This window comes from Hippopotamus amphibius, chromosome 10 (genome assembly GCF_030028045.1).
Source record: "Hippopotamus amphibius kiboko isolate mHipAmp2 chromosome 10, mHipAmp2.hap2, whole genome shotgun sequence".
Taxonomy (NCBI): domain Eukaryota; kingdom Metazoa; phylum Chordata; class Mammalia; order Artiodactyla; family Hippopotamidae; genus Hippopotamus; species Hippopotamus amphibius.
The window spans coordinates 105,669,440-105,695,362 of NC_080195.1; the positions used below are offsets into that span (position 1 = coordinate 105,669,440).

General features: G+C 54.2%; 1 protein-coding gene across 2 annotated transcripts; it reads left to right on the forward strand.

Annotated features, from left to right (window-relative positions):
- Positions 1 to 15,514: 15,514 nt before the first annotated feature.
- OLIG2 (oligodendrocyte transcription factor 2) lies at positions 15,515 to 18,157 on the forward strand. 2 transcript variants are annotated; one of them, XM_057697762.1, is made up of 2 exons: positions 15,515 to 15,598; positions 16,396 to 18,157. In XM_057697762.1, the coding sequence occupies exon 2, from the start codon at positions 16,465 to 16,467 to the stop codon at positions 17,434 to 17,436; it is 972 nt and encodes a 323-aa protein (XP_057553745.1). In that variant the 5' UTR covers positions 15,515 to 15,598; positions 16,396 to 16,464; the 3' UTR covers positions 17,437 to 18,157. The 2 variants fall into 2 exon arrangements, with proteins under 2 accessions (XP_057553745.1, XP_057553747.1); XM_057697764.1 differs by lacking the exon at positions 15,515 to 15,598 and having other exon boundaries at positions 16,465 to 16,628; positions 16,707 to 17,436.
- Positions 18,158 to 25,923: the final 7,766 nt, after the last annotated feature.

Genomic DNA, 25,923 nt, shown 5'->3' on the forward strand with positions numbered 1-25,923 from the left:
CATGATGACAACCCCACTGGGGAAATAAATTATGGAAACCTGCTGGAATCCCGAACATGTGGTGCTAAGGAGGTGGCATAGGTGCGTTCTGTTCTCAAAGAAGGAAGCTTCGTAAGCAGAAAACATGAGGGTAGTTGATCTGGCCTTAATGGAGAGAGCTGAGCTGCTAAATGCACACGGAAAAGCATAGGAGAGAGAGTTGGTACAGATCTTTCACAGGGCATCAGACAAAGACGGAACCTATGGGTTTAGATGAAACACCGTGGCTATTGATTCTAAAGAATTTTTTGTTGTGATTTCCCAACAACAATTTCAAGGCATATAAAAAATCCTGGCATCCTCATAAGTAGGGAACACTTACAATCAACATCTATTGAGCTGTTACTATGTTCAGGCCCTGTTCTAAACGCTTTCCACATATTATTAAACTTGACCCCCACAATAAACTTGTAGGGAAGATCCACCACAGATGATACTGATCTACTACAAATATCATACAGAAAGTTTAAATAGCTTGCCCAGGAAGGCTCTAGTTTATTTTTATTTTTTTAAAGAATTTTTTGGATGCAGACCATTTTTTTTTGGTTTTTTAATTTTTTTGGCTTTTCTATTTTTTAACATACAATAAACTGCATATATTTAGAGCGTACAATTTGGTATCCCAATCTCCCAATTTATCCCCCCCAACCCTCCCCGCTTTCCCCACTTAGTGTCCATATGTTTGTTCTCTACATCTGTGTCTCTATTTCCGCCTTGGATGCAGACCATTTTTTTTTTAAGTCTTTCTTGAATTTCCAGGAGGCATGTGGGATCTTAGATCCCTGAAAAGGGATTAAACCCACACCCCCTGCATTGCAAGGTAAAGTCTTAGCTACTAGACGGCCAGGGAAGTCCCAAGGCTCTAGTTTAATAAGTGAAGAACTTAGAATTCCTAACCCAGGCAAACCTGAATCCAGAGCCTGTACTTTGAAACAGAAACCTAACTTAAAAATTTGTATCTTCCATGATTTAAGAACCTTATGTCTTAGTGGAAAGCGATATATCCTAAAAACAATAGCGTGTGGGGTTATAGGGTTACCTGATGCACGGCAACCCTGTAATACACGCTAGTTACAACCACTCACAGAATCATCATCAGCACCACAATAACATCATTGTTCTTCAAAGAGATCGCCACTTCCATTCGTACACTTTTCCAACACACGTTGATTTGCATTTTTCAAATTACAAGATTTTTAAAGGCAGGAGGCCAGCAGGGTACAAAGAGGTAAGAACATTTATCACTAAAAGCGAAATAGCCCATTCTTTGCCCATCCAGATCCACACCTACCTGTACATAGGGTGGGTTCTGGAAACCAGCATGCTAAGCACGGTAAGTACCAAATAATCACAGGGGTAGGTTAAAGACACAGCCTTCCCCCTAATTCGACCAATTTAGCATTTGGGGAGTAGTCTGTCTGTGCCTATCTTGGGAATTTTGCAAACAACGGATTGAAAGAGAAATTGGGGGGGGCAGCCAATATTTTGGCATCAACCTAATAAACATGAACAGCTGCGATGCAGACCTTTTGTACGATAAATGAGGGGCCCTTTCTTGCAGATGAAGATCAATGCCAGCCTCCCCAGAGTCTGTCCTCCAGCAGCAGCCCGTGCCCGGGCAACCTCATCTACTCGAAGGATGATCACCGCTCGCCCTGATGTTCTCTTGCGGTCCCCTCCAGCCCTCTTGTTTTACCTGTCGGACAATATCCCCAAGTGGCTGCTGGACGTCCCCCAGGGGGGTCCCCCTTGCGTCTCCAGCTCAACGCGTCCGAAACATCCATTCCTCCTTGTGGACTCTCTATCTGGGTTGATGAGTTAAGATGACATCCCATCCATCAAGCCACCCAAGCTTAGAAAACTAATAAGATCCTAGACCACACCACAGTTCTACTGTCCATAAGGTGTGCCGGTCTTACCTCCTAAGAATGTCTTCATCCGTCACCTCATCTCTGTATCCCTGCCACTGCTCACATTATTAGTTTGCTAGAGTCGCCATTACAAGTACCACAGGCCGGGTGACTTAAACAATTGAAAGTCATTGTCTCACAGATCTGGAAGCTGGACGTTCAAGATCATGATGTAGGCCGGGTTGATGTCTTCTGAGGACCTCTCTCGTTGACTTGTAGGTAGGTACATTCTCCATATGTCTTCACATGCCCTTTCCTCTGTGTGTCCGTGTCCTGATCTCTTCTTCTTGTAAGGACACCCTAACGATCTCATTTTAACTTGATTACCTCTTTAAAGACCCTATATCCAAATGCGGTTACATTCTGAGGTACTGGGGTTAGGGTTCAACACAGGAATATTGGGGGGTGGGGGACAATTCAGCCCCTAACAGGGTCCTTGTCACCTCTCACTGGACTATGATAAAATCCTGCATTCTCCAAGTTTTCCACAGTATGTGACCCTTATTTCCAAAATTTCTAACAAGGACCATGCATTACTTCTGTTATTAGAAAAACAGTAATGCATTATTCGGAATAAACCGGTGGTCACCCTTTAACTCAGGGAAGCCTCCTTGGACACCCTCGTGTCCTGCTTGAAGCCTCTTCTCTCCTGTCACGTTTCTCCATTTGCCATCCCATGACCTTGAAATTGGACTCTCCTCTTATGCTGATTTCCTTTTAATGGGTGGACAAATCGGCTGGATGGTCTGCTGGATTTTGGTGTGCGGCCATGCTCCTCGGTGTCACATGTGACAGTGGACACGCAACAGAAGTCCTGGAGGGTACAGGGTTCTTGAATGGGGTGGGGAGTCATTTAGCCCTCGTCAGGGAATAATGAGACCCATTTTGAAATCAAAACATGATCTTATGTTCTTCCATGCGCTTAGTGGGTTTCATGGATATTTTTCAAATAAATTTATTTATGTATTTATTTATGTATTTTATCTATCTATTTATTTATTTATTTATGTTGGCTGTGTTGGGTCTTTGTTGTTGCTCGCAGCTTTCTCTAGTAGCAAGCAGGGGCTACTCTTCATTGCAGTGCACAGGCTGCTCATTGCAGTGGCTTCTCTTGTTGTGGAGCATGGGCTCTAGGCACGTGGGCTTCAGTAGTTGCAGCATGGGGGCTCAGTAGTTGTGGCTCGCAGGTTCTAGAGCACAGGTTCAGTTGTTGTGGCACACAGGCTTAGTTGCTCTGAGGCATATGGGATCTTCCCAGACCAGGGATCAAACCTGTGTCCCCTGCATTGACAGGCAGATCCTTAACCACTGTGCCACCAGGGAAGTCCAGTTTCATAGATTTTTATCCTAATTTTGCAATTTAGAAAATATTGGTTGACTTTCCCTCCTGGGAAGGTAGTGGAGACACACTACCCTTCCCGTGTCCATCCACATTCCAGACCTTCAGGTTTCACCAGGCAGGTGGAGCCTCCCTGTGGCTGCCCCTCCAGACCTCACAGGGGGCAAAAGCAACCCCTCTAGACTCCACCAAGGGGCAGCCAGGTGGTCCTCTGGAAAGTGGAGCCTGGATCCTAGTCCCTGAGATACATGGGACAGAGATAAGAAAGCATCTGCAGAGCCCCATCTCTGAAGCCTTCCCTACCCAGCCTTTCAAAATGTGTAGGTCTCCCCCCTTGAAGGGTTCTAGCCCTCAGGAAGCTTACCCCCACCTTCTGAAGTTCTACGCTGACTCCCACCCTTGACAAAGTCAGGGAGACGGGAACCCCTGTTGGGCTATATCAGGCAGGGTCCCAACAGCAAATAGCACACCCAAGTGAAGATACTTTGAGGAAGCTTAATCTACAAAGGGATGGATTACAACGATGAGGTCAGGGTGTAGAGAGACCACAAGAGAAAGTTCAAGGATTGAGCTAGAAGCACCCAAATTATCCCCACCCTTTGGACCAAAAGGACAAGAGGAGAAAGAGGTTACCGGGACCCAGAGGAGAGAAAGTCCTGCAGGATGGGATGCCTTAGAAGGATGTGACCAACTACTGTAGGACACCACCAGCTCCAGGAGACCTCAGAAGCCAGGGCGATTCATGTCCAAGTCTCCTCCCTCCCACCAGGTTGACTGGGGCCAACCAGAGGAAGCCGGGGGGCAGAGAGCAGAGTGGAGGCAGAGGAGAGAGAGCCTGGAGAGGCAAAAGCTTATGACCCTTCCTCCAAGGTTATGGTCTCACCCCCAAGCCAATGGCTGAGTCTACTTTGGAAGCATTTCCCGGGGCTTCTGTAACAACAAACTTGGTGGCTTAAAACAACAGATATTTATTCTGTTACAGTCTGGAGGTCACAAGTCCGAAATCAAGGTGTCAGCAGGGCTGTGCTCCCATCAAAGTCTTTAGTGAAGAATTCTTATGGGATTTCCCTGGCGGTCCAGTGTTTGAGACTCCGTGCTTCCACTGCAGGGGGCTTGGGTGTTTTACTTAGTCAGGGAACTAGGATCCTGCATGCTATGCGGCCTTTAAAAAAAAAGAATCCTTGCTGGCCTCTCCCAGCTTCTGGTGACTTCAGGTGTTTTGGGGCTGTGGCTGCATCTCTCCAGTCTCTACCATCACCTTCACACGGCCTCCCCCTCTCTGTGTCTCTCCCCTTCTGTCTCAAATCTCCCCCTGTCTTGTTCTTATAAGGACACCTGTTGTTGGATTTATGGCCCACCTGGATAATCTAGGATGATCTCAAGATCTTGCAAAGACCCTTTTTCCAAACAAGGTCACATTCACAAGTTTCAGGGGTTTGCACATGGACGTATATTTGGGGGTCACCATTCAATCCACTGCAGGGGACAAACCTCTTAGTTCTCGGGAAATAGTCCTGGAAGGAAGCCCCACACCATCAGGAGATCTGGCTCTTGCTGAAATCCATGCCCTAGACCTCAGGAGAGAGGCTCAGGTGGCAGGTTCTGCCTGAGTCAGTGTCAGAATTAGGGACCAAGGGTAGCCCCTGGAGAGCAGCTGCTTGCCTCACCATGTCAGACCTAGGTGGAGCTCGATGCAGGCACCCACGTTATCCTGGGAAGAGGAAGGACCCAGGAACAGCCCTTCCTAGCATGAGGGCCCAGGGCTGGCTTCCCACCAGCTTTCTCACGCCCTAAGTTATCAGGGATGCCCATCTCCTGGAGACCCATGCTGGCCACTTCATATCAGTTTTCTGCCAAAAGCTCTGCCTGCAGCCTCGCCCTCCCACTGTATTGGCCTCAGCATCACCGCTTCCTGAATGACACAGTGAGGGTCAAGGATGTGCTCCCTTAGAGGCTCCTCTAAAAGGAGGATGGCCTCATAACGTGGCGACATCTTAAGTCTCGTTATGACTGTGCCTTGGGTATCAGTTAGGATTCAGGCTCAACTGGTAGAACAAAGACATCTGCAGTGGAGAGGTGCCTCTTCAGACCTCAAGAAAACCCAATACAGCAATGGATTGAACAAAGCAGGAGGGGTTTTGTTCTCATCTAAGAGAGTAGAGGATTGGTCCCGGGTGGGGCTGGCACCCTATTCTGTCAGGGACCCAGTTCCTCTCTTCAAGCTTTTTCATATGTGGCCCATGGCCACCTCGGGGCCCTGATGGCTCTTCCAGCCCAAGCCATCGGGTTGCGATTCCAGCCAGCAGGAAGAGAATGAGAAGGACACCTCTGGAAGCTGCACACACTGCTTCTGTTTACATCCTCTTAGACAGGACTTGGTTACAAAGGAGGCTGGGAAATGTCCTTGTTCTGGGCGGCATGTGCCCAACCAGAAGTTTATACAGAAAGTGGAACAGATTTAGGGGAACATCCAGCCATGTTTGCCATATAACTTGGAGGGGGGCAGTGGGTTAATCACATATACCCTACTCTAACCACCTTTCAGAGCTGTTGAAAGAATCAAAAGAAATATAATAATAATCATGATAGGGACGTCCCTGGTGGTGCAGTGGTTAAGAATCTGCCTGCCAATGCAGGGGACATGGGTTCAATCCCTGGTCTGGGAAGATCCCACATGTTGCAGAGCAACTAAGCCCGTGCACCATAACTACTGAACCTGCGCTCTAGAGCCTGCGAGCCACAACTACTGAGTCCACATGCCGCAACTACTGAAGCCCGCACATCAAGAGCCTGTGCTCCGCAACAAAAGAAGCCACTGCAATGAGAAGCCCGTGCACCCCAATGAAGAATGGCCCCCTGCTTACCACTAGAGAAAGCCCACAAGCAACAAAGAAGCCCCAACGCAGCCAAAAATAAATAAATGAATAAAGTAAACTATAAAAAAATAATAATCGTGATAGCAATTACTGTGTTAACATGTTTGAAAGCAGAGATGCTGTCTGTTTTGTTCCCTGTTGGACCCTGGCACCTAGGACAGTTCACGGCACAGGAAAGAAGCCCAATAAATATCTGCTGAATTATATGCTCTTCAAAACATAAGTATTCCTCAGCAGAGAGAATTCACTGGCACAGTTGGGCCACTCTACCCAACTACTTAGAAAAGTCATTAGTAAATCTTTGGAAGGACTAAAAATGGTACCGGATGTTGAAATCTATTATAATTTCTAGCTTGATGTTTTGAAGAGGGGAATAACATTTTATTAGTCTGTCCTGTAGAGTCACAGCGGTCAGCTTGTCACCTAGTCTGCCATCCACATTAAAGATCACATTCTCCCTGCATTAAGGAAAATAAAAGTTGAGCATTTAAATTAGCTGTCCACCAGGCAGTCTCTCTTCTACACTGTGAGATAAATTGGGAAAACACTTAGGTGACAATTTATCAACATCTATCAAAATTACGACTGCACAGACTGTCTGACCTAATAATTCTAATTCTAGGGAATTTATCCTCATGATATACTACATATTTGCAAATGACAACAATTTACAAGATATTTTATTGCAGCATTGTTTGTAATAGTATGAGACTAGAAACACTATAAATTTATCTTTCAACAGGGCAATAGCTAAATAAATAATGGTACATCCCTATTACAGGATCCCTGTTCCTTTTTTTAAGGAAGAAGCTTTTAATGCACTGCAAAGAAGTGTTATCCAAGATATTAACTGAAAAAAACAAGGTAGAGAGGCATATGTATAGTATGTTACCATTTGTATAAAAGGGAAACAGAGAGAGAGAGTGGGTGGGACAGACAGGGGGTGTGAGTCTGTGTGTGTGTGTGTGTGTGTGTGTGTGTGTGTGTGTGTGTGTATTTGCTTGAATTTGCATAGAATACCTCTGCAAGAATAAACAAGAGATGGTCACTGAGGAAGGGAATTGAGTGGTTGTCCTCAGCCTACAGGAGTGGGAAGCAAACTTTTCATGATATGCTTTTGAATTTTGAACTATGTGAACATATTGCCTGTTCAACAAATAAAAGTAACAATGACTAATTAGTTTCATCTCAAGAAATATATGTAAAGTATGTCTGTCTAGATCTCTCTGGTTGATTGTCCTCCAGATAGGGCAAATGGTTGTTTTTGCAATTACAACAAGAAAAAAATGGATTCACCTGCAAGTTTCAGGCAGTGGCTAAAAGTACCATTCTGGGGACACCATGGAGAAGCTCCACTGCTCAGTGCAAGAGGCTCCTTGATCTCTCATTATCTGTGGCTCAGTGTGTCCTAGCTTCTCTGTGACCGAGGGAAGCAGAAAAGTTCCATCAGGAGCCTGTGTGCCCAGATTCCGATGCTGTGATGCTCAGTTTTGAGGTGGGGGTACTTGTCCTCATTGAGAATGAGGGGAGGTTTGTTGCCCCTCTGATTGCTCTGGTGAGCATTTTAAGGAGTAGGTATATTATTGTAAACATGTGCATTGTGGGCACGTGTGTGTGTGCGCGCGCGCACGCTGTAAGGTAAAGAGTATTCTCTTTTCAGCGGACAAAATCAAAATAGAGAACAATGTATAGAGTATCCTACACTTGGGTACAAAAAAGAAAAAAAAGAGAGATCTTTAAATATGTAGTTGGTACTTTCAAAGAATATTTCTGGAATAAACAAGAAACTGTAACAATTATTGCCTCTGGGGGAAGGTCAGTTGTACCAGGGAAACTAACTTTTAGTCAAATACTCTCTGTGCTATTTGAGGGTTTTTTTTTAAAGCATGTGCTACATAGCACCTATTCAAAACAAGTTCTAAAAAAGAGAGAATCCACTTTATATGATGCAGTTTCTTTCTCTTCTTCTTCCTCCTCTTTCCCCTCCCACTCCACCCCCCTTCTTCTCCTTCCTTCTTCCTCTGATGGAAACTGTAAATACTACCTAAACAGACCCGCTTCTTTGCTTACACTTAGCCTCAGAGTCAACCCAGAAGTGGATGATCTTTGTTGTTGTTGTTGCAAATGGGGAAAGAAAAAGGAAATCAAAAGTTTAAAACTTCTGCATCTTCCAAAATCACAGAACTTCTGCCCTAGTCTCAGTCCCAAACCAGAAATGTTCTGTTCACACTTCGATTTTTCTCCTTTGAGCCAATCCAAACTGCAGGCGATGGGTCAGCGCTTCCTGCACATTTGACTCCAGGCAAAACGGGAGCCAGTCTTCCTTACTACACTTTTGGAGAAAGTCTCCTCCAAGGAGATCCAGCAACTGACAGAGAGCCCAGCAGGGGCCAGGAGGAGAGCTCACTTTCCTGGATTTGTCAGGCAGCAGCCCTGACCCCATGGTCCTCCCAGCACAAGGGCACACACACTAGAAACTTGTTTTCACTGTCTCCGGCTTTGACCAGCTTTTCAGCGCTAGACAGGCAAAGGAGGGAAGGATCCAAAGAGGGTGGATTGGTGCAGCCTATACTATTAAAGTGGTCAGGTGGATCTTGAATTGATGTGGAAAGATGTCCAAGAGATGCTAAGAAATGAAAGAAGCAGGTTACAAAGCCTGTATACAGTCTGGAAAGACTTCACCAAAATCTTTGACAGTGACTTTTGGGGGAGGGAGTTGGACTAATGGTGACTTTTGCTTCTGTATTCTTTAAAAGGTCTTGTTTAGTTTTTGTTTTTTTAAACAATTGGGCACGCTTCCTTTTTTTTTTTTTTTTTAATGCTTATTGAATTTTATTTGACAGATGGTCACGGGAGTGGGAACGAGAACTATTCAGATGCTGGGGAGGGGTTGTGGAATCTTCAGGAAACAGCCTGGTCAGCCCCAGAAAGGGTCTGTGTCTGGAATTGGAAGTCCCAAGGACCCTTGGGGAGAGGAGCATGCCTGAGGATGAGCCCCCCAAAGACAGAAAACTGTGCTCATCAATCACCTGGGGACCTTGGTTAACTTAGATTCTGTCTCACTGGGTCTGGATGGGCCTGCGACTCTGCTTCTAATGAGCTTCCCGGCAACGCTAATGCTTCGGGTCCCAGACCGCAGGAGTCTGGAAAGAGCGGGGCGCGGTCCCTCACGGAGTCCGCCTAAGGTTCCCGGGAGCCGGGCAAGAGTCATTTCAATAACGGGGATGGAGGGAGGGCGGGGGTTCCGCTATATGCACTGGAGGTGAGTGAGAAAGAAGGATAAGGGGTGGCGGGTGGGGGAGAGACTCGCAGGAGCGAGAGGGGGAGAGCGGAAAGGAAAAGAGGAAGGGGAGAAGGAGGAGACCTTGCCCAGCTTCTGTCTTTCCCGCCGCCTTCTTCAAGCCCAAGACCAAGGCCATGCGCGCGGTGCAGAGCGCCCGGGGCCCTCCGCGTGCGCTGTCCGCTGGTCCCCAACCGGCGGAATTTGCAGCCGCTTGCCCTGAGCGACGTCCGGTTTGCGGTGCCCATGCGACCGGGTTCCGACTTCCCAGTGCGCTGGGCTGTCCCGCGCAGCCCGGGGCTCGGGCGGGGAGACGCGGCTAGGGAGTCCCTCGCCAGCTGCGCGTTCGGGCTGAGCCGGGGGAGGGCGCCGGGCGCCGGAGGGTCCTGCCCGGGTCCCTCCCTGGCCGCGCCGGAACCGCGCGATGGGGTCCCCAGCGGCTCCTCTCGCCCCTCGCGCCTCTCCCTTCCCGCTGTGGCCCCGCGCGGCCTGAGCCCACCTCCCTTCGGGCTCGCACATTATAAGATGATTTGTTTGTCTTGAAGATGGGGGCGGGGGGCGGGGAGGGATCTGTCACCCTGCCCCCACAAGACAGGGAGTGAGCCACCTGGTCCGCATCCGGCGGTTCTGAATTTGGTTTAACAAGGGGGAAATGTTGTACGCCTGACGCTAGATTATTTCTGTCTTTTGTGGCATGTGGAAACTCCAATGAAACTCTTTGGGTGTAACTTACTACCTATACTTACTTCGATTTCTTGAGCCTTTCTGGGGCCTGTCCCTGCCCTGGGCCCCCAAGGGATGCAAAGCAAGTTGGGGCACAGTGAGGACCCTCAGGGACCTCCCCTGCTGCGAGGGAACCAGACCTTCACAACGCAGGGTGGACCCTGATAGGGAGCAGGGGAAGCTCTGGGTGCTATAGGGGCTCAAAAAGCGGGTGATCCCTGAAAGGCTAGTACAAGACCGGATGGATCAGAGGAAGGGCAGGAGGGAGTGGAGGGAACACGCGAGCAAAGATGAGGAAAGAGCAGAGCCCATCAGGTGCTCCGCATCCTAAGAAAGGGAGAGTGGAAGGGGAAGAGGATGAGCAGCCGGTGGAGGCCAGGTCAGACCCAGCTGTTGGCATGAAAGGGCTATGGACATGATTCTGAAGGCGATGGGAAGATGTCATGCTGCTATGTTTTCCAATACAGTAAGGCAGGGCATCCACCCAGTGCTTAGAGCAGGCAGTCACCTCTCTGTACGGAGGTAAGAGGCTCCACGCCCTCCATGCTTGCAGCTCCCCACGCCAACGATGCATGCATTTCCTGTCCCGTCTCCGGAAACTGGCCTCACAGACTTGTCACCTGTATCCTGGAAGAGTGTCTCCCATGCTCAGAAACCCGCTGCTTCCTCTAACAGAAAGTCTTAGCCCAGGCAGGGCTGGGGGCTTGCTGGTCCCTGTTGTTCACACCATCCTATACCCGAGTGGAGCTCACCCTACCTCAGGACTCGCTCTCCGGGTTAATCTCTCTGTTCACCCTGATCCCCCACCTTCCAGATTAATCTCAGTGGGGGGAGGGTATAGGGGTCCAGTGTCTCAAGGATGGAGGGAGAGAGCAGATGGAGGTGTAGGACCAAGCCACTGAGGCCCCTGGGACTTGGGATCTGGTGGGCTGGAGGTTGAACTCAGCCCCTGCTCTGATCTTCAGACTTCAATATCTTCACCTGTAAAATGGGAACAGTGTGCCTTCTTCTTAACACCAAAGGGCTGTTGCAGAGCTTGGGTGAGATAACAGTTTGTAAACTGAGATCTATAATAGTTACGAGTCACCCCTCCGTCCAATCCCAGCTTCATTCCGCTGTGAACTTGGGGGGGGGGGGCATGTTAACTTCAATGGCAGGGATCCTTAGAAGCAGGTGACAGTCATGGGCTTGATGGGGGGGGGGGGTGACCCAGATGGAGGGATTGACTGGAGGGGAGGGGCTTTTAGTTTGGGGTTTTGTTTGGCTGCTTTTTTGTTTGTTGTTTCCTTTTAGCTGACACCCAAGACCAGGGCAGGGAGTCCTCCATTCTCAAAGCCTTAAAGTCACTCAAACAGAATATTAGCAGCATAGAGAGATCACAAAGGGAGGATATTATTCAACCCGCTCACCCCCTCCTTGAATCTTGCAGCAGACATACCCTCAGAGGCCACAAGTAGCTTCTAGAAACCTCGTTGAGGAATGAGAACCTAAGGCCAAGAGCAGACAAGCTGAGATCCCCAAGCTTTGGATGCTCACCCCCCTGCTGCCTCCATCACCATGCTGCCTGCCCGGACCTGCCCCTCTGCTCAGGGGACCTTGAACAAATGCCCACGCCCGTCTGAGGATCAATTTCCCCATCTGTAAAGTGGGATTAAGTAATACCTCCCTCCTAGGGTCAGGGAGAGATGAAATGAGATGAAGTCTATCAAGACCCACTAGGTACAGCTTAGGTCACCTCTGAGTGGTCATTGGGTGGAAGTCACCACCCCTGTCATTCTAAATGCTCCCACATCCCCAGCAATCCAGATTACAGACCTCCTGGTTTACTGTGTAAACCGAAGACATACACACGTACCTTCCACCATATTTACATGAACTTCACGAGTCTGGTTTCACACCAGCCCGTGTGCGCATTTGCACCTGTGTGCATTCCAAAGTATTTACCGAGCACCCTCCACGTGCCAGGCCCCGTGCTAGGTAGGCGCTGCGGCCCGGGACACGGAGGTGACCCTGGACCACGCCCATAGCGGAGTCTCGCAGGGAAGACAGAAAGTATTTGTTTGCAGAGTTCCGCCTTCCAAGCGGTCTGATCGCTCACGTTTGGACGCCAAACGCTGGCATTCTGCATCCCTTCTGGTTTCCGGGCCAGGAGTGATGGCTGAAATGCTTTTCTCTTTTCTTTCCGGGAGCCTTGCCTCCCACCACCAGCCCCGGCCCGCCCTGCGCAAGGACGCCGCTCTCCTTGGCAGCCGCACTGAGACGCTGCCTGAATGTGCGCAGGAACTCGGAGAAGGGAAAGGCGAGAATAGGAAAGAAAGGCCCGCGAGGAACCCGGGAAGCAGTGGGAGGTCTGCGCCTTTGGAGCCCCGCGCCAGCCCGCCCCGGCGCGTTTGGCACAAGCTCCTCCCGGGCCTCCAGGCGGCTGAGCAAAGGCCGGCCCTGACACGCACCCGGCCTTTTGTGGGAGGGAAACACAAAGGAGAGGGAAAAACGTCTTCCGTTTTGACGGAGGAGGCCGACAGCTCCAGGACGCCTGGGCCAGCCAGGAACTCCCGGAGCCGGACCCATTAGCCTCGGCGAGTGAGCACTCAATTTCGCGGGAAGGGGCTGAGGCCCAGCTGCGTGCGCGGGTGGGAACCGCGGTGCCCGGGACACTCCGCGCAGGACCTGGACAAGTGCCGGGACGCCTCTAGGAGAGCAAGAGCCAGGGGCCGAGCTTTAGTTTCTGATTATTCCTGGAGGGGGTAGGAGGACTCCGAGGGACTGCGAGAAGTGTTGAGCGAACGACTTGCCCCGGGCTATAGAAGCCCAGGGGACACAGACGGCTCCCTGCTCCCGAGCTGCTCTCTGACGACTGGAGGATGCTGGGGAAGGATGCCCGGAGAAGGGGCTTGCATCCCCGAGCTGCCAGCCCGAGCTCCGAGAGTGGGGAGTGAGGACAGCGAGGTGCCGCTGCACCGCCCTCCAATAGCCACCACTGCCTCAGCTCGGTGGCGCGGAGCTGGGGCCCGGAGCGTCCTTACGCGCGTCCACGCGGGAACCTGGCGAGGAAGCCAGCTCTCCTGACTCCGGACTGTGCCTGCGCAGGCTCTAAGCTCCTCAGTCTTCGCCCCTGCTTCCGACTCCAGGCTCTGGAGCAAGCGTGTAAAGAAGCGCGCACTCTCGCGGACCGCGCAGGATGCAGGACAGTCGCCGGAGGCCAGCAACAAAAGAAGGAACCGGGGCTCCGGACACGTGCCGCCGGCTGGACTAACCTTAGCGGCGGCAACCCAGGCGCGCACTCGTGGCGCCTGCTGGTGTTTATTAGACACACTGGCGTGCTCACAAGTCCACACCCCGGCTGGTGGCCCACAGCTCACACCCCCACGAATGTCCTCACTGCCAGTAGGCGGGGAAGCCCAAAGGAATGATCCTCGAATACCCGAGCTCTTCCTGCTCCCCACCCCCGCTCCCTGCGTTCTTCCAAGTGACAGATTCGCCTAATTGAACGGTTGTGGGTCATCCTCCGTAACCGTTGGACGACATATCTCCACGCTTCAGTTCTTCATGTTTTAAATACATATTTAACGGATGGCTGCAGAGCCAGCTGGGAAACACGCGGGTTGAAAAATAATGCCCCAGAAGGCACGAGCTGGGGCAAGGGGGGGAGCCCGCCCGGCTTTCTCGTGGAGACAGGGCTGGAAGGCTTATCCAGAAACTGGGAGCAATAACGTGGGTTTCTTTTTGTATTTGTTTATGTTGTAACTTTGCTACTTGAAGGCGAATTACTCAAGTTTGTTTGCCTGTTTTTTTTTTTTTTAAGATGTACATGCAAATTAAAGTTCTCAAATAACAGCGGTAACCAGAGACCAGTAACACTACCCGAGAGAGAGGGCTGGGGCGCGCTTACGTGTCTGCAGTATAAAGGGCTAGGGTCCTGGATTTGAAGAAACAAACCCCCGTACTTGAAACGTATGGATGTGAGAAATTCAACTAGGGAAAATGTTTGAGGTTAGGGAGAGGGCAGGCTGCCTCTGCTGTAAAGGAACCACCAATGCTCGCATCTGCGGTACAGGCAGGGCAGCGTTGTAAATAAAGGGTAGGCTTTTTATTTTTTTACACAGTCTCTCGATTTTCCCACCTGTAAAATGGGTGGAGGCGTCAGTACCACGAAACTACCTCAGGCGCTTCTCCAGATCTGGTTTCATTCCTCCTGGTCAAGGATTTCCGGGTTTGGGAGCCAGGCTGCGATTGGTAAAACGTGATCGACCGCGGCCGCAAGCGGTTGGATCTCGCTGTCTGGCCCACGGTGTGGAGAAGTCTTTGCCCAGGGTTGAGACTTCTTTTTTCACACAAACCAGCTTTGTCCTCTACCCCGTAGCGTGGTGACCACCACAAAGATGGTGCAGAAAATACCGTCAGATAACGGTTCCCGTGCTGTGAGGGGATGCTTAACCCTGAGCTCGATTCTCGCCGTGTATTAGCGCTGTACTATGCAGAAACACCGCGTCCCTGTGTCTACACCATCGTCAACTTTATGAAGAGTGTGATTTCGTTCAAAACACCGTTCTGGAGTTGGCCCCCTCTTTCCATCCCCGCCTTCTTCCTCGCAAGGCTCGGACCCCAGCTGGGGGCGCTACTGGCCGCAGGCCGAGCTGCCGCAGCCGCCACCTCTTAGAGGCGCGCTTAGAGTGCAAAAAAAGTAGGAGCTTTGTGTCTGGTTATCGTGTACGTTTGGGGCTCAAAATGCCCACGTGTTAATGAAACCCAGGAGGTGGGTACAGGTTATGAGAACACACACAGAGACACACACACGCAGAGGAGACTCCAGCCCCAGCTCCTGGGTCGCCAAGGTTATCCGCTCGAATCCCCAAGATCCGAACGCCTTGTGTATCAGGTTAGTTTGCGTGCAGAGCCCCCAGCCGCCCCACCCCCACCGCCACCCCCAGTTCCCAGCCTGAATTTGTGTTCCTGTATTTTAATAGAAATTTGACAATGTTCGCTCTCTCTCCCTGGGTCCCAACATTGGCCCTGCGCGCTTCCCCCGCGAGCCCGCCCTCCTCCTCCGCGTTCGCCTCTCACACGCCCTCTCCGGGTCCTTGCTCCAGTCCCTCCCCAAGAATCTCTTGGCCGCGGGCGCCCATTGGCTGTTCCGGAGAGGAGGCGTGTGCCCGGTCCGGCGAGTTTCATTGAGCGGAATTAGCCCGGATGACATCAGCTTCCCAGCCCCCCGGGCCGGCCCAGCTCATTGGCGCGGCGGCCCCTCCAGGACCCTCACATTGTTCCCCGCCCCCGCCGCGGCCACCGCCGCCGTCGCCGCCGCCACCGGGCTATAAAAACCCTTCGAGCCGGGAAAGGTGCGGATGCTTATGATAGACCGACGCGACATCAGCGCCTTGGCCCGTTTCTCTGCTGCAGCTTTTGGGAACGAGCTCCTCTCATTGCATCCACAGTAAGTGACCCCGCCCCTCAGCAACTCCAGCCTACACCCCGGGGACAGATGCCCCTCACTTCGGCTGCTACCCGGAAAGCTCCTTTAAAGGGGACCCAGATCCCTGCCCTGCCCGCCAGTTCTCCTGAGCGGCTTTGCTACTCTGACCCTTCCCACACTCACCGCCGCACCCCTTTCGCCCAAAAGCGAGAAGTCGGGGCAACAATAGCTTCTTCTGCCTAAGTCCCAGTCAGCTGGCGAGCCCCCCACCGGCCCCGGACGCAGCGCGTGGAATCTGCGCCCCGCGCGGGTGCTGGGTGCCGGCCTATGAGCGTGTGTTTGCTGCGCGGTGTCGATGGAGATAAGGTGGATGCGTTTGAGGAACCAAATAAATACTTCTCTGTTTAGATCTCCACCTTTCGCAAAGAAAAGCCCTCACTTGACACTCTTTCATTCCAGCCCTGAAGATCCAGCTTCCCCATTCCTAATAAAAGGCATAAAACCCCTGGAACGCCACCCTCACTGAGGGGCATCCCATCCTCCCTGGATTAAACAACCTGTGGATGAGAGCGCCGCGGCGGGGGGTGGGGGGGGGGCGGGTAGGGAGTGAAAGAGAGATGACTTAAGCGTACCTGCATGCCGCAGGAAAGAAGGCCAGAGACATCGCGGTGGACCAGAAGCAACCGGCCACCCGCGCCTGGACCCCGCGCTGCGGTGCAGGCGGGAGCACCTTTTCTCTCTCACTTGACCCAGTGCCTCTCGATCACAGTCTCTATTTTGACCTCTGTCTCTCTCGTTTCTTCTCCTCTCCGCAGTAGGCGTCCGTGGAAGCTCTGAGGACCGAGGGAGGGAGGACCCTGCGAAAGCTGCGACTATCCCTCGGGGCCATGGACTCAGACTCCAGCCTGGTGTCTAGCCGCCCGTCATCGCCAGAGCCCGATGACCTTTTTCTGCCGGCCCGGAGCAAGAGCAGCGGGGGCAGCGGCTTCACTGGGGGCACCGTGTCCTCGTCCACGCCTAGCGACTGCCCGCCAGAGCTGAGCGCCGAGCTGCGCGGAGCCATGGGCGCTGCGGGCGCGCACCCGGGCGACAAGCTCGGCGGCGGTGGCTTCAAGTCATCCTCGTCCAGCACCTCGTCGTCTACGTCGTCAGCGGCCGCGTCGTCCACTAAGAAGGACAAGAAGCAGATGACTGAGCCCGAGCTGCAGCAGCTACGCCTCAAGATCAACAGCCGCGAGCGCAAGCGGATGCACGACCTCAACATCGCCATGGACGGGCTGCGCGAGGTCATGCCGTACGCGCACGGCCCTTCGGTGCGCAAGCTTTCCAAAATCGCCACGCTGCTGCTGGCGCGCAACTACATCCTCATGCTTACCAACTCGCTGGAGGAGATGAAGCGACTGGTGAGCGAGATCTACGGCGGCCACCACGCCGGCTTCCATCCATCGGCCTGCGGAGGCCTGGCGCACTCGGCGCCCTTGCCCGCGGCCACCGCGCACCCGGCGGCCGCCGCCCACGCGGCGCACCACCCGGCCGTGCACCATCCCATCTTACCTCCGGCCGCGGCCGCCGCCGCTGCCGCTGCGGCCGCCGCCGCGGTATCCAGCGCCTCCCTGCCCGGCTCTGGGTTGTCGTCGGTCGGCTCCATTCGGCCCCCTCACGGCCTGCTCAAGTCTCCGGCGGCGGCGGCGGCAGCCCCGCTGGGGGGCGGGGGTGGCAGCAGCGGGGGCAGCGGCGGCTTCCAGCACTGGGGCGGCATGCCTTGCCCCTGCAGCATGTGCCAGGTGCCACCGCCGCACCACCACGTGTCGGCCATGGGCGCCGGCAGCCTGCCGCGTCTCACCTCCGACGCCAAGTGAGCTGGCCGGTGCAGGCGCGTTCTGGCGAGCGGGAGGGCGGGGGCCTGGAGGCTGCGGGGGAGCAAGGACTGGCCGGCGCTGGGGCCTGGGAGCTCAGTTCCAGGGAGGAGCGCGGCACCGTGGGCTGGGGGTGGGGGAAGAAGGTGAGGACTCCAGCACCCAGGAACCGAAGCAGGGGAGGCGCGCACTGAACAGCGGGGAGTGAGAGGGGCGTTTGCTCTGGGACCTAATTCGACCCTCTCTGGCTTTAAACAGCGCTGCTCCGGTAGACACCATTTTATAAGAAGCCACAGCTATGTGTATCCCTTCCTCCAACTCCCCTTCCCCCTCAAAAGAGGTGATTCTAAAAACTAGTTTCCCTGCGAACTTGGCCTCACACGGCCAGGGCAGCACTTCGTTATACCAGGGAGGAAAGGACGGAGGGGAACATTGGGGACTTCCTCTCCTGCCTCCGCTCTGGGCAGGAAGGAGACTCTCCGGGGCCACACCCCAGAAGCGGCTGTCCGGCCTCGCCCTCAAGGATCGTCCCTGGCCCAGGGCCAGGGTTACGCGTTACAAGCTGGTATTTGGTACCAGAAGCACTTACGGTCTGTCTTGTCCAATCTCCATATCTGGTTAAATTCACAACGGTCTCAGAACTGTTACCGTTCCTCTCTGTCGTTCCTATTGGTTTGGGGGTGCGTGTGGTTTTCTAATAAATCTGTCGATGTTCCTTTTTCAACAGTACAGCAAGCTTTATAGACGGTCAGAATAGAACCACTTGTGGATTGAAACAAAACTGTCGACTCTGGGTGCGGGTGTTTTTTTAGTTACTTTAAAATAAAATCTCCCTCCCTCCCCATTCTTTCCGTCTAGGGGCACAAAGTGGTTTGATTTCCTACCTGATTGGGGGCAGTCATTTTGGTACCCGAGGGTTTGACAGAACTCAAAAGATGTTGCTGTGAATATAGTTTTGGTTATCTGGGAGTTCTGTTGGCTTTTTAGTTTTTTCTTTCTTGGAGGTGTAAATATAATATCAATAATGAGGTAAGTGCGTGCTGCTAAGCTGTTCGCTCACGTGACTACCAGCCCCGCTCCCCCCCCAGTCTAAGCCGGGTTTCTTCTGCATTGGTTTCTTTTTGCCAGTTTAACACAAATGACAAACTCTCCCACGTGCTTCCTGCCTCCGTGCTTCACAGCGTCTGCCACATAACATCCCTCCTCTGATCGCTGCCCCTTGCAGAGAGTGTATCATCTGTTTTATTTTTGTAAAAAGAAAAAAGTGCTAAATAATATTTATTACTTGTTTGGTTGCAAAAAAAAAAATGAAATAAAATGATCAAGTGTTGAGATTTTAAATAAAATTTAAAGGAAGTCGGGTGTTTTCCAGCCTCGTGGGTAGGAGGAGGTGCGGGGAGCCTCCTGGGGAAGGGAACTCCATCCCTTTGGGCTGGATTTGGGGACCGTTCTGTTGGTCTTGCCCTGGAGAAACATGAGGGTTGTTTGCCTATTTTTCTCCCCGCCAACAAACATACTTGCATTCTCTTTAAAGCACGTTCTGAGCACATCCTCCCGGGTGCTTCTCACAACTCGCTTGTTTTTATTTTTATTTTCTGATACCTAATCCAGAGCTTCTTTTCTCTTTGGTTGAGGATTATGTTAATTGAAAGTGAAAATTTCCTTCCGTGCGCGCGGAACTTTGGGCTTCCGGGGCGAAGCCCGTGCCTTTGGCTGGGGGTCCGGGCGCTCAGGTCTCCGGCCCTGCCGCGATTCCCTTTTCTCTCTGCTGAGAGGCGGTCGCCCATCCGCACCCGGCTCTGGGCTTCAGCTGAGGACCAGCCACGTGAGGCCCCCCGGATCTGCATGGCCATGGCGTTCCCCCCAGAACAGTGCTGCGGGAGCGGAAGGTAGGGGATCCGCTAACCCTTCGCTCCCCTCCCTGCGCTATGCGCCACCCTCCCCCCGCGTCCACCCTGGCCTTGAACTGCAATGTGTCAGGTGCTGGGAACGGCCCACGGGAAGCGAGACTGTTGCGAGCCGCTCTTTGGCTTCGTGCACTTCCCCCAGGACCACCTCTGTTTTCTCGCCGCTACTGGGTTCTTCCCAATGCAAAACCGCAATACAAATTTAGGACTAGGCTCTTAAGAGCGATTCTGGGTAAAAGTTAAAAAGCTTCAGCCTTTCCCGATCAAGGAAGAGGACAGACCATCTTGCAATCCTTCAGCCCCTCAGCAAACGCGCACCCTTGAACTCAGAGAAGTGCGGACGCAGTGGACTGCTTCCCAGGCCCTGAGCCCTCTCGCTGCCGACGACGTCTTTGGTGGCCACCGATAGAAGATCCCTACGCCGAGGGCACCTGGGGCGGAGTAGGTTTCCCTGGTTGGAACCCCATTTCCTGAGGTCGCCCCTGAGCCTCACGGGCCCACGAGGACTCCCCCTGCCCAGGAGTGAGGGTGGCTCGGGGACCGGTGCTTCCAAGTCCTCCAGCAGGTCCTGCCGGCTGCTGGCTTAAACTGCGAGCGCCCAGGGCGAAGGCTGGGAGGAGGCGGAGGGGCTGCAGAGGCAGGAATAAAGGGGACACGGCCCTACCCGCACCAGGAGAATCCAAGAAGAGGATAGGGCAGGATCTAGTAGCTGTTATTGCGAAATCCCATTTGAAACGAAATTTGTTAAGAATTCAAAACTGGGTCCTGCTTCAGCCGAAGACACGAACAGAGGACCCTGCGGAGTGCGGGTTGTGGGGGGCTCGGTCGCAGTCTCGGCTTCCTTCACCCACCTCAAGGCTTGGCGTGTGCAGGCACGGGCTGCCGGCGTGCGCGGTGTCTGCATAGAGGGGCAGTTGTTGAAAGGAAAGAAATCTTCACCCCCAACCCCCATCCGCAAGCTCTCGGCCTGCGTCCAGCCGCCAGTCGGGCTAGACCTGGGCCTCCAAGGAAGGAGGGCCTGGATCCAGCCAGGCTCCGGGCCCTCCCCGGAGCCACCCGCCTAAACCTTGCGCCCAGCCAGGGATCTGGGCCACCACGTGTGAGAGCGGAGCGTCCTCGGACGCCGAGGAGGCGAACACGAGCTCGCACAGCCGCCCAGGGCAGGTGGCCCCAGACTGGCGGCGGCCTGGGTGGGGGACTCAGGCCATCGGTTGGGCTCCAGAGTAGAGTGAGAGAGGATGCTAGGCTACCATGCTGACTTCCAAGGACCCCTCCTCCCCGCCACACACACACACTGAGAGCGAGGGGAGGGGAGGAGGCGGTGGCTAAACAGTCCCGGGAGCGACGGGGTCTGCAGGGTACGGGCACACAGGGTCCTCTTCCCGGCAGCATTAGGGTCTCTTGTGCGTTGGTCCACAGCTCAGCTTCCCCACCCCCCTCGTGACCCTCGCAATTCCTCAGCTCTCAGCCTTGGGACCCAGAGACTTCTATCAGGAGCCCCCAAGGTCTTGGAGATCCTCCCTCCTCCCCCCACCCCCGCAATAGAAAGTCACTAACTTGAGGTTGAGGGGCAGTGCCTCTTCTAAGGCCTCTGCCCCCAGGGCACTGTCCTCCCTCTTCACTCCCTTGCTGGGCAGGAGACACAGAGAAAGGATGATTCCCTGGATTCTGTGTTGGGGGGCACTCTGGAACCCCTAGGGTGTTGTTCCAAGCCTCTAGTGCCCGTAGAGTTGAAACTCTGAATCCCGAGAACAGGCAGTGAGCCAAGGGGCAAAGCAAATGCTCACACCTAAAGCACATCTCAGTTGGGGAACATGTTGCTGAGACCTAAGGTGTCGCACTCCGGGAGGATGGCTGTGGGAAGAACTACACCAGGAATGTGTGTCTGGAACTGGGGCAGCCCAGCAAGTAAGACCTGTCCTCATTCCCAGACTGAAACCAGGGAAAAGCCCCAAGGCCAGGGCATTTGGCCTAAGTGGCTTGGGCCAAAGCCCCTGAGACATTTGCAGTGCTGGAGAGCTGTCTGTCTACCTCCCTTTAGGGCAGAACCCACCTAGCAATCGATCTGAACCCCCTCTATTAAGTAACACTTTTGAGGCTCCATAGAAGTTCTCCTATGGCAAAAGATTCCCCCTCTACAAGCCCACCTCTCATTTTAAGTCCCTCTTTTAGTATCGACTTTGAGCCAAGTCTTGGTCTCCACATAAATGCCTCACAGTAACAGTAAGGATTGTGGGGGTCTTTGACAGGGGCCCTACTCCAAAGGTCTCAAGATCTTGCTGATGACATGCCTCTCAGTCATTGTCTCTGCAAACCTGTGAGAGAGGCCAGAATCAGGCCTGGTGGTCCTCTGGGTAAGGGGGTGCTGCACTGAGTCCCACCCTGGCTGGGGAGGGGTGCCTGTGGGGGCGGGGGCTGTCAGCATGCCACTCCTCGGTTTGGCATAGACCCCTGGGGCTAAGCCCTCCACTCCCTGGCAGAGTAATGGGCCAGCCTAGGCAGGGCAGAGATGGGCATCACCCCTCACGCCCATCCTTATTTCCCATCTCTCTCTTGCGACTGCCTTGTTGCTATAGGGCCGCATCCATGTGTGGCTTTTTAGTGGGGGGAGGGGACGCGGCAAAGAAGAACAGATGCGGCAGATCCTGGAGCAAGCAGGCAGCGCGAGGCTGCACCTCGGGGAGTTCAGGATACTAATAATAGGCCATCGAGGAGACCAGAAGAGGAGGCAACAACATTTATTGAAGGCTAGTCGGTATAGGGCTTCGCTCTGAGAGCTTTGCGTGTGCTATGAGTTCATTCAGTTCCCCCGGTAACCCTTTGAGGATGGTGCTATTATTATTTCATTTTACAGGTGAGGAAACTGAGGCACAGGGAGGGTAAGTGGCTCGTTCTGGGGGAGGAGATGGTACATGGAGGCGGCAAGGTTGTAATCTGGGAGTCTGGCTCCAGGGCCCACCTGGGGGAGGTCGCCCCATTCACACCCAGGCTCTCGTCGCCACCTCCCCCTCCACGGCCGTCCCCAGATTCTGGCTCAGCTGCCGCCTCTAGAATCCTCGGAGCTCCCTATCTGCTGCCCGCCCCCGACGCCCCAGCCCCCTGAAATGAGGCTCCTAGTGCTCCCCGTGTGCGCCTGGACCCCATCTGTCCCCGAAGCCCCCATCTGGGCGGCGGGCGGTGCCGAAAGGCTTTAGCAATTAGCGGGCTCGGGTGCGCGCGCGGCGCGGGCGGAGAACGGCCGCAGCGGGTGAGCCGAGGCGGCCCCTAATTAGGCGGCGGGCGGCTCCGAGAGGAACTGTCGTTCGTGGCGGGACAGCTGCCGCCCCCGCTGGCCGCATCCCCTGCCAGGTTGCACCGTCCACACCGCGTGCGGCAACTTGGAAAGGAGTCGGAAACCGAAATGCTTGCAGGGGCCAGGTGGACACCTGCGCGGGTCGGGCTGTGGGGCATCCGAGGAAGCCGGAGGGGGCGCGCGAGCTGGGAGGGCGCGCTGTCCTCCCCGGGGACCTCGGACCTCACTTTACAACATGACAAGGGCCCCACAGACACGGAAGGGGGCGAGCTGGCCCGTGGGCTTCCAGTTTGCAACCCCTGAAAGTGGCACGGCTGACCACGACGGCCCAGCGGAGCTCTGGCGCTGGGGTCCTCTGGCCACCACGTCGCTGCTCTTGATCTCGTGCCGAGCTCTGCGCAGGCAACCCCTCCGCCCCTTGCTTCCTGGATCCCAAGCAGACAGAACGCGGCCCGAGGGGACGCGCACCCTCCCCACCACCCTGCCAAGCAGGCCCGCCTCGCCCGGCCCGCCGGTCCGGATGCGGCCCTTTTCGATGGGGCTCGGATTGAAGCAGCTGCCTTGGACCGCGCGCAGCTTTCCTTTGGGGAGCTTTGAGTCTGCGGCGTCCTCACGGCCTCTGAGTCCACTAGCTGTGGGAGGGACTGGGAATCCCGCGAGAGGGAGACACGCAGAACCCACCAGAAGCGCCTAAGTTCATGTGGAGGTCGAACAGAATCCCGGACACCGGCCAGGCACTAGCACCCCGGTCCGCTCTCCCTAGCCCGCGCTCATGCACAAGGACTCACGCACCGGAGCTCGCGCTCACTGGTCCACGCACACCCGGCGAGCCTGGAACCTCGAAGCCTTGGCCTTGGTCTGGAAGCCCTTGGGGCCTGCTGAGCCCTGGAGGCCTGGTGAGCCAGTGATGGTGGCGGAAGACAGCTCCGTTTACCTTCCTCTTCCTTGACTTCCCAGAAAGCCGGGGGTCTGTCCCCTCGCGGTCCTCCTGGGCCTTGTAGGCCCAGCCCACTGCCTTTCTCTCTGCCCGCCTACCAGTCCAAACCCGCTGAGACCTCAGCTTTCCAGGCTCAAGTCTTGGATCCTGGGCAAAAGTCAATGGGAAACAGGACCAAGAGCCATTCACTCCCTCTTCATCCTCAAATCTTCTGGGCAGTAGAAGCTTGCCTTGCAGAGCAGGGCTGGAGTGGCCTCCCAGAAGTCCTGTGGTCTCTCTCAGACCTCAGTTTCCTCACCTGCAGAATGGAGCCAGGTTGGGTGATCACTAGAGCTAGGCCCTGGGTACCTGAGCCCTCTGGGTCCCTTGGTCCACCCCTGGGCAAAGGTTCTGGGAGCCCCTGTCCAGCAGAGGGGGTAGGATGGGTGAAAACAACTCCCCTTAGTGTCCTGGGTGTGCACCAATGGAAGTCACAGCCTCTGCTGAAATGGGAGTGTAGATTATTCGAGAAATGACTCCCTTTGGCTTTTCGGATCCCCCAGGGTAGAAACTGACATGGATGCCTTTGTATCTAGACGTGCCTGCTTGATGTAAAAGAAGGAATGGATGGTGCAGTGGGAGTGAATGGAGGACTCGGGGAGGGAACAGGTTGCCAGAGTGTGGGGAGGGAGACAAGAGTGTGAGTGATCAGGGAATCATGTGCTGATAGGGGCCATTGGGGCCTAGAGACTGACGGGCAATTTGGATTCCACCCAGGGCTGCTGGATTCAGACCTGCCACACTACAGAGAGCTAGGTTCTCAGACCTCTCAGAGCATCTGTCTCTTCTTATGTAACTAGAATAGTTAACAGTCCCTGACAATTGTGTTACTGCCAGGACTACATGAAATGGTTTAGGATTAAATGAATGGCCTCCTGCTGGTCCTAGCCATGAGTGGCTGCCCTGGGCCCAGGGGCTCGGCCAGGGTATAGCTGCTGGACCCTCACTTGAGAGCCTGGGCCCCCAGGAAGCAGCCACCAATATGTAGGTCATGTGCTGGGTAGGGCGGGGTTGGGCTGCGGGTTGATCAAATACCATGAAGACCGTGATTGGGTTGGGCAGGTGGGTGTGAGGTGGTGGTATACTGCCTTGGCTCCACCAGCTGTGTGACCTGGAGTAAAACACATGGGCTTTCTGAGCCTTAGCTTCCTTATCTGCATAATGGACGTGATGCTAGTACCATTTCCACAGGGCATCAGGTTTGAAAGGGAGAACCAGGCCCTGGGCCTCACATGCAGGGCAGGCCCAATGAGACAGATGAGTCTATCTAGTTGCTGGGGTGTCATCTCACTGAATTTTCCGCGAGGTCCTACGAGGTAGGTAGGGTCCCTGTGACTCTGTCACGTGACCTGCCCTGCAGCATCCCAACATACAGCTGGTCCTGTATGCCCCAGGACCCCAGGAGAGGCCCAGAAGTGTCCCTCGAGCTTTATATATGGAGATCCCCCCACACATACCCGCCCCAAGCAGGGCAAAGCCCCTTTTCTCACCTCTGCGTGCTCCAGGGTGCCTGGTTCGGGGTCTTGCATTGCCTAGTGGAGCAGGGCCCACACCCTGCATAGCAACCAGGATTAAGTCCTTTTAAGGGCAGGAGCCAGGATCAGAGAGGAATTAACGGGAGGGAAAGTTGCCTGTGAAGCCGAGGCCCCAGCCCCACAGTTCTCTCCCCTCCCTCTTGGGGAGAGTTCTCCCTCTCAGGGCCAGGCCTGCTGGTGCCTCTATCCATGCCCCTCGGGTGCCCAGTGCAAGGGGTCAGGCGAACGATCCTTCCCACTCCACGACTGCTGCTGGGAGCCACAGGGAAGGCAGTGGTGGGGCCTCCTGGGAGTGGGGCTGGGAGCTCCCCAGCACCCCACTTCTGAACTCGCCCAGCTATGCAGGCCAGTGCAGCTAATGAAGACACAAGAGCCCTGTGTGGCCCAGCCCAGGCAGGAGGGAAGTGACCTGGTGCAGCCTGGGTGCTGCCAAAGGCTGCAGCAGGGAACTCAGGGGCGGGGAACTCACAAAGCTGTGAAACCAAAAAGGCTTGGACAGACACCTCCCTCCTGGGGCTTACCCTGTCTGCCCCTCTCCTTCCCAACATCCCCTCCACCAGACAGGATCGGGATCGGGGGGCTCAGGCTCCACCCACCCATAGGCGTGCTTGTGGTGACCTAAGATCTGCTTGTCATCACCCCCACATTTTTGGTGTGTAACCCATCAGCTCCTCTTAGTCACTTCTTTTTCAAAAAGTTTTATTGAAATATAATTGATTTACAGTGTTGTCTTAGTTCCAGGTGTACAGCAAAGTGATTCAGATATATATATACACACAC

Coding starts and splice junctions, on each gene's coding strand:
- OLIG2 (XM_057697762.1), top strand. CDS start 16,465: ATGGACTCAGACTCCAGCCTGGTGTCTAGCCGCCCGTCATCGCCAGAG.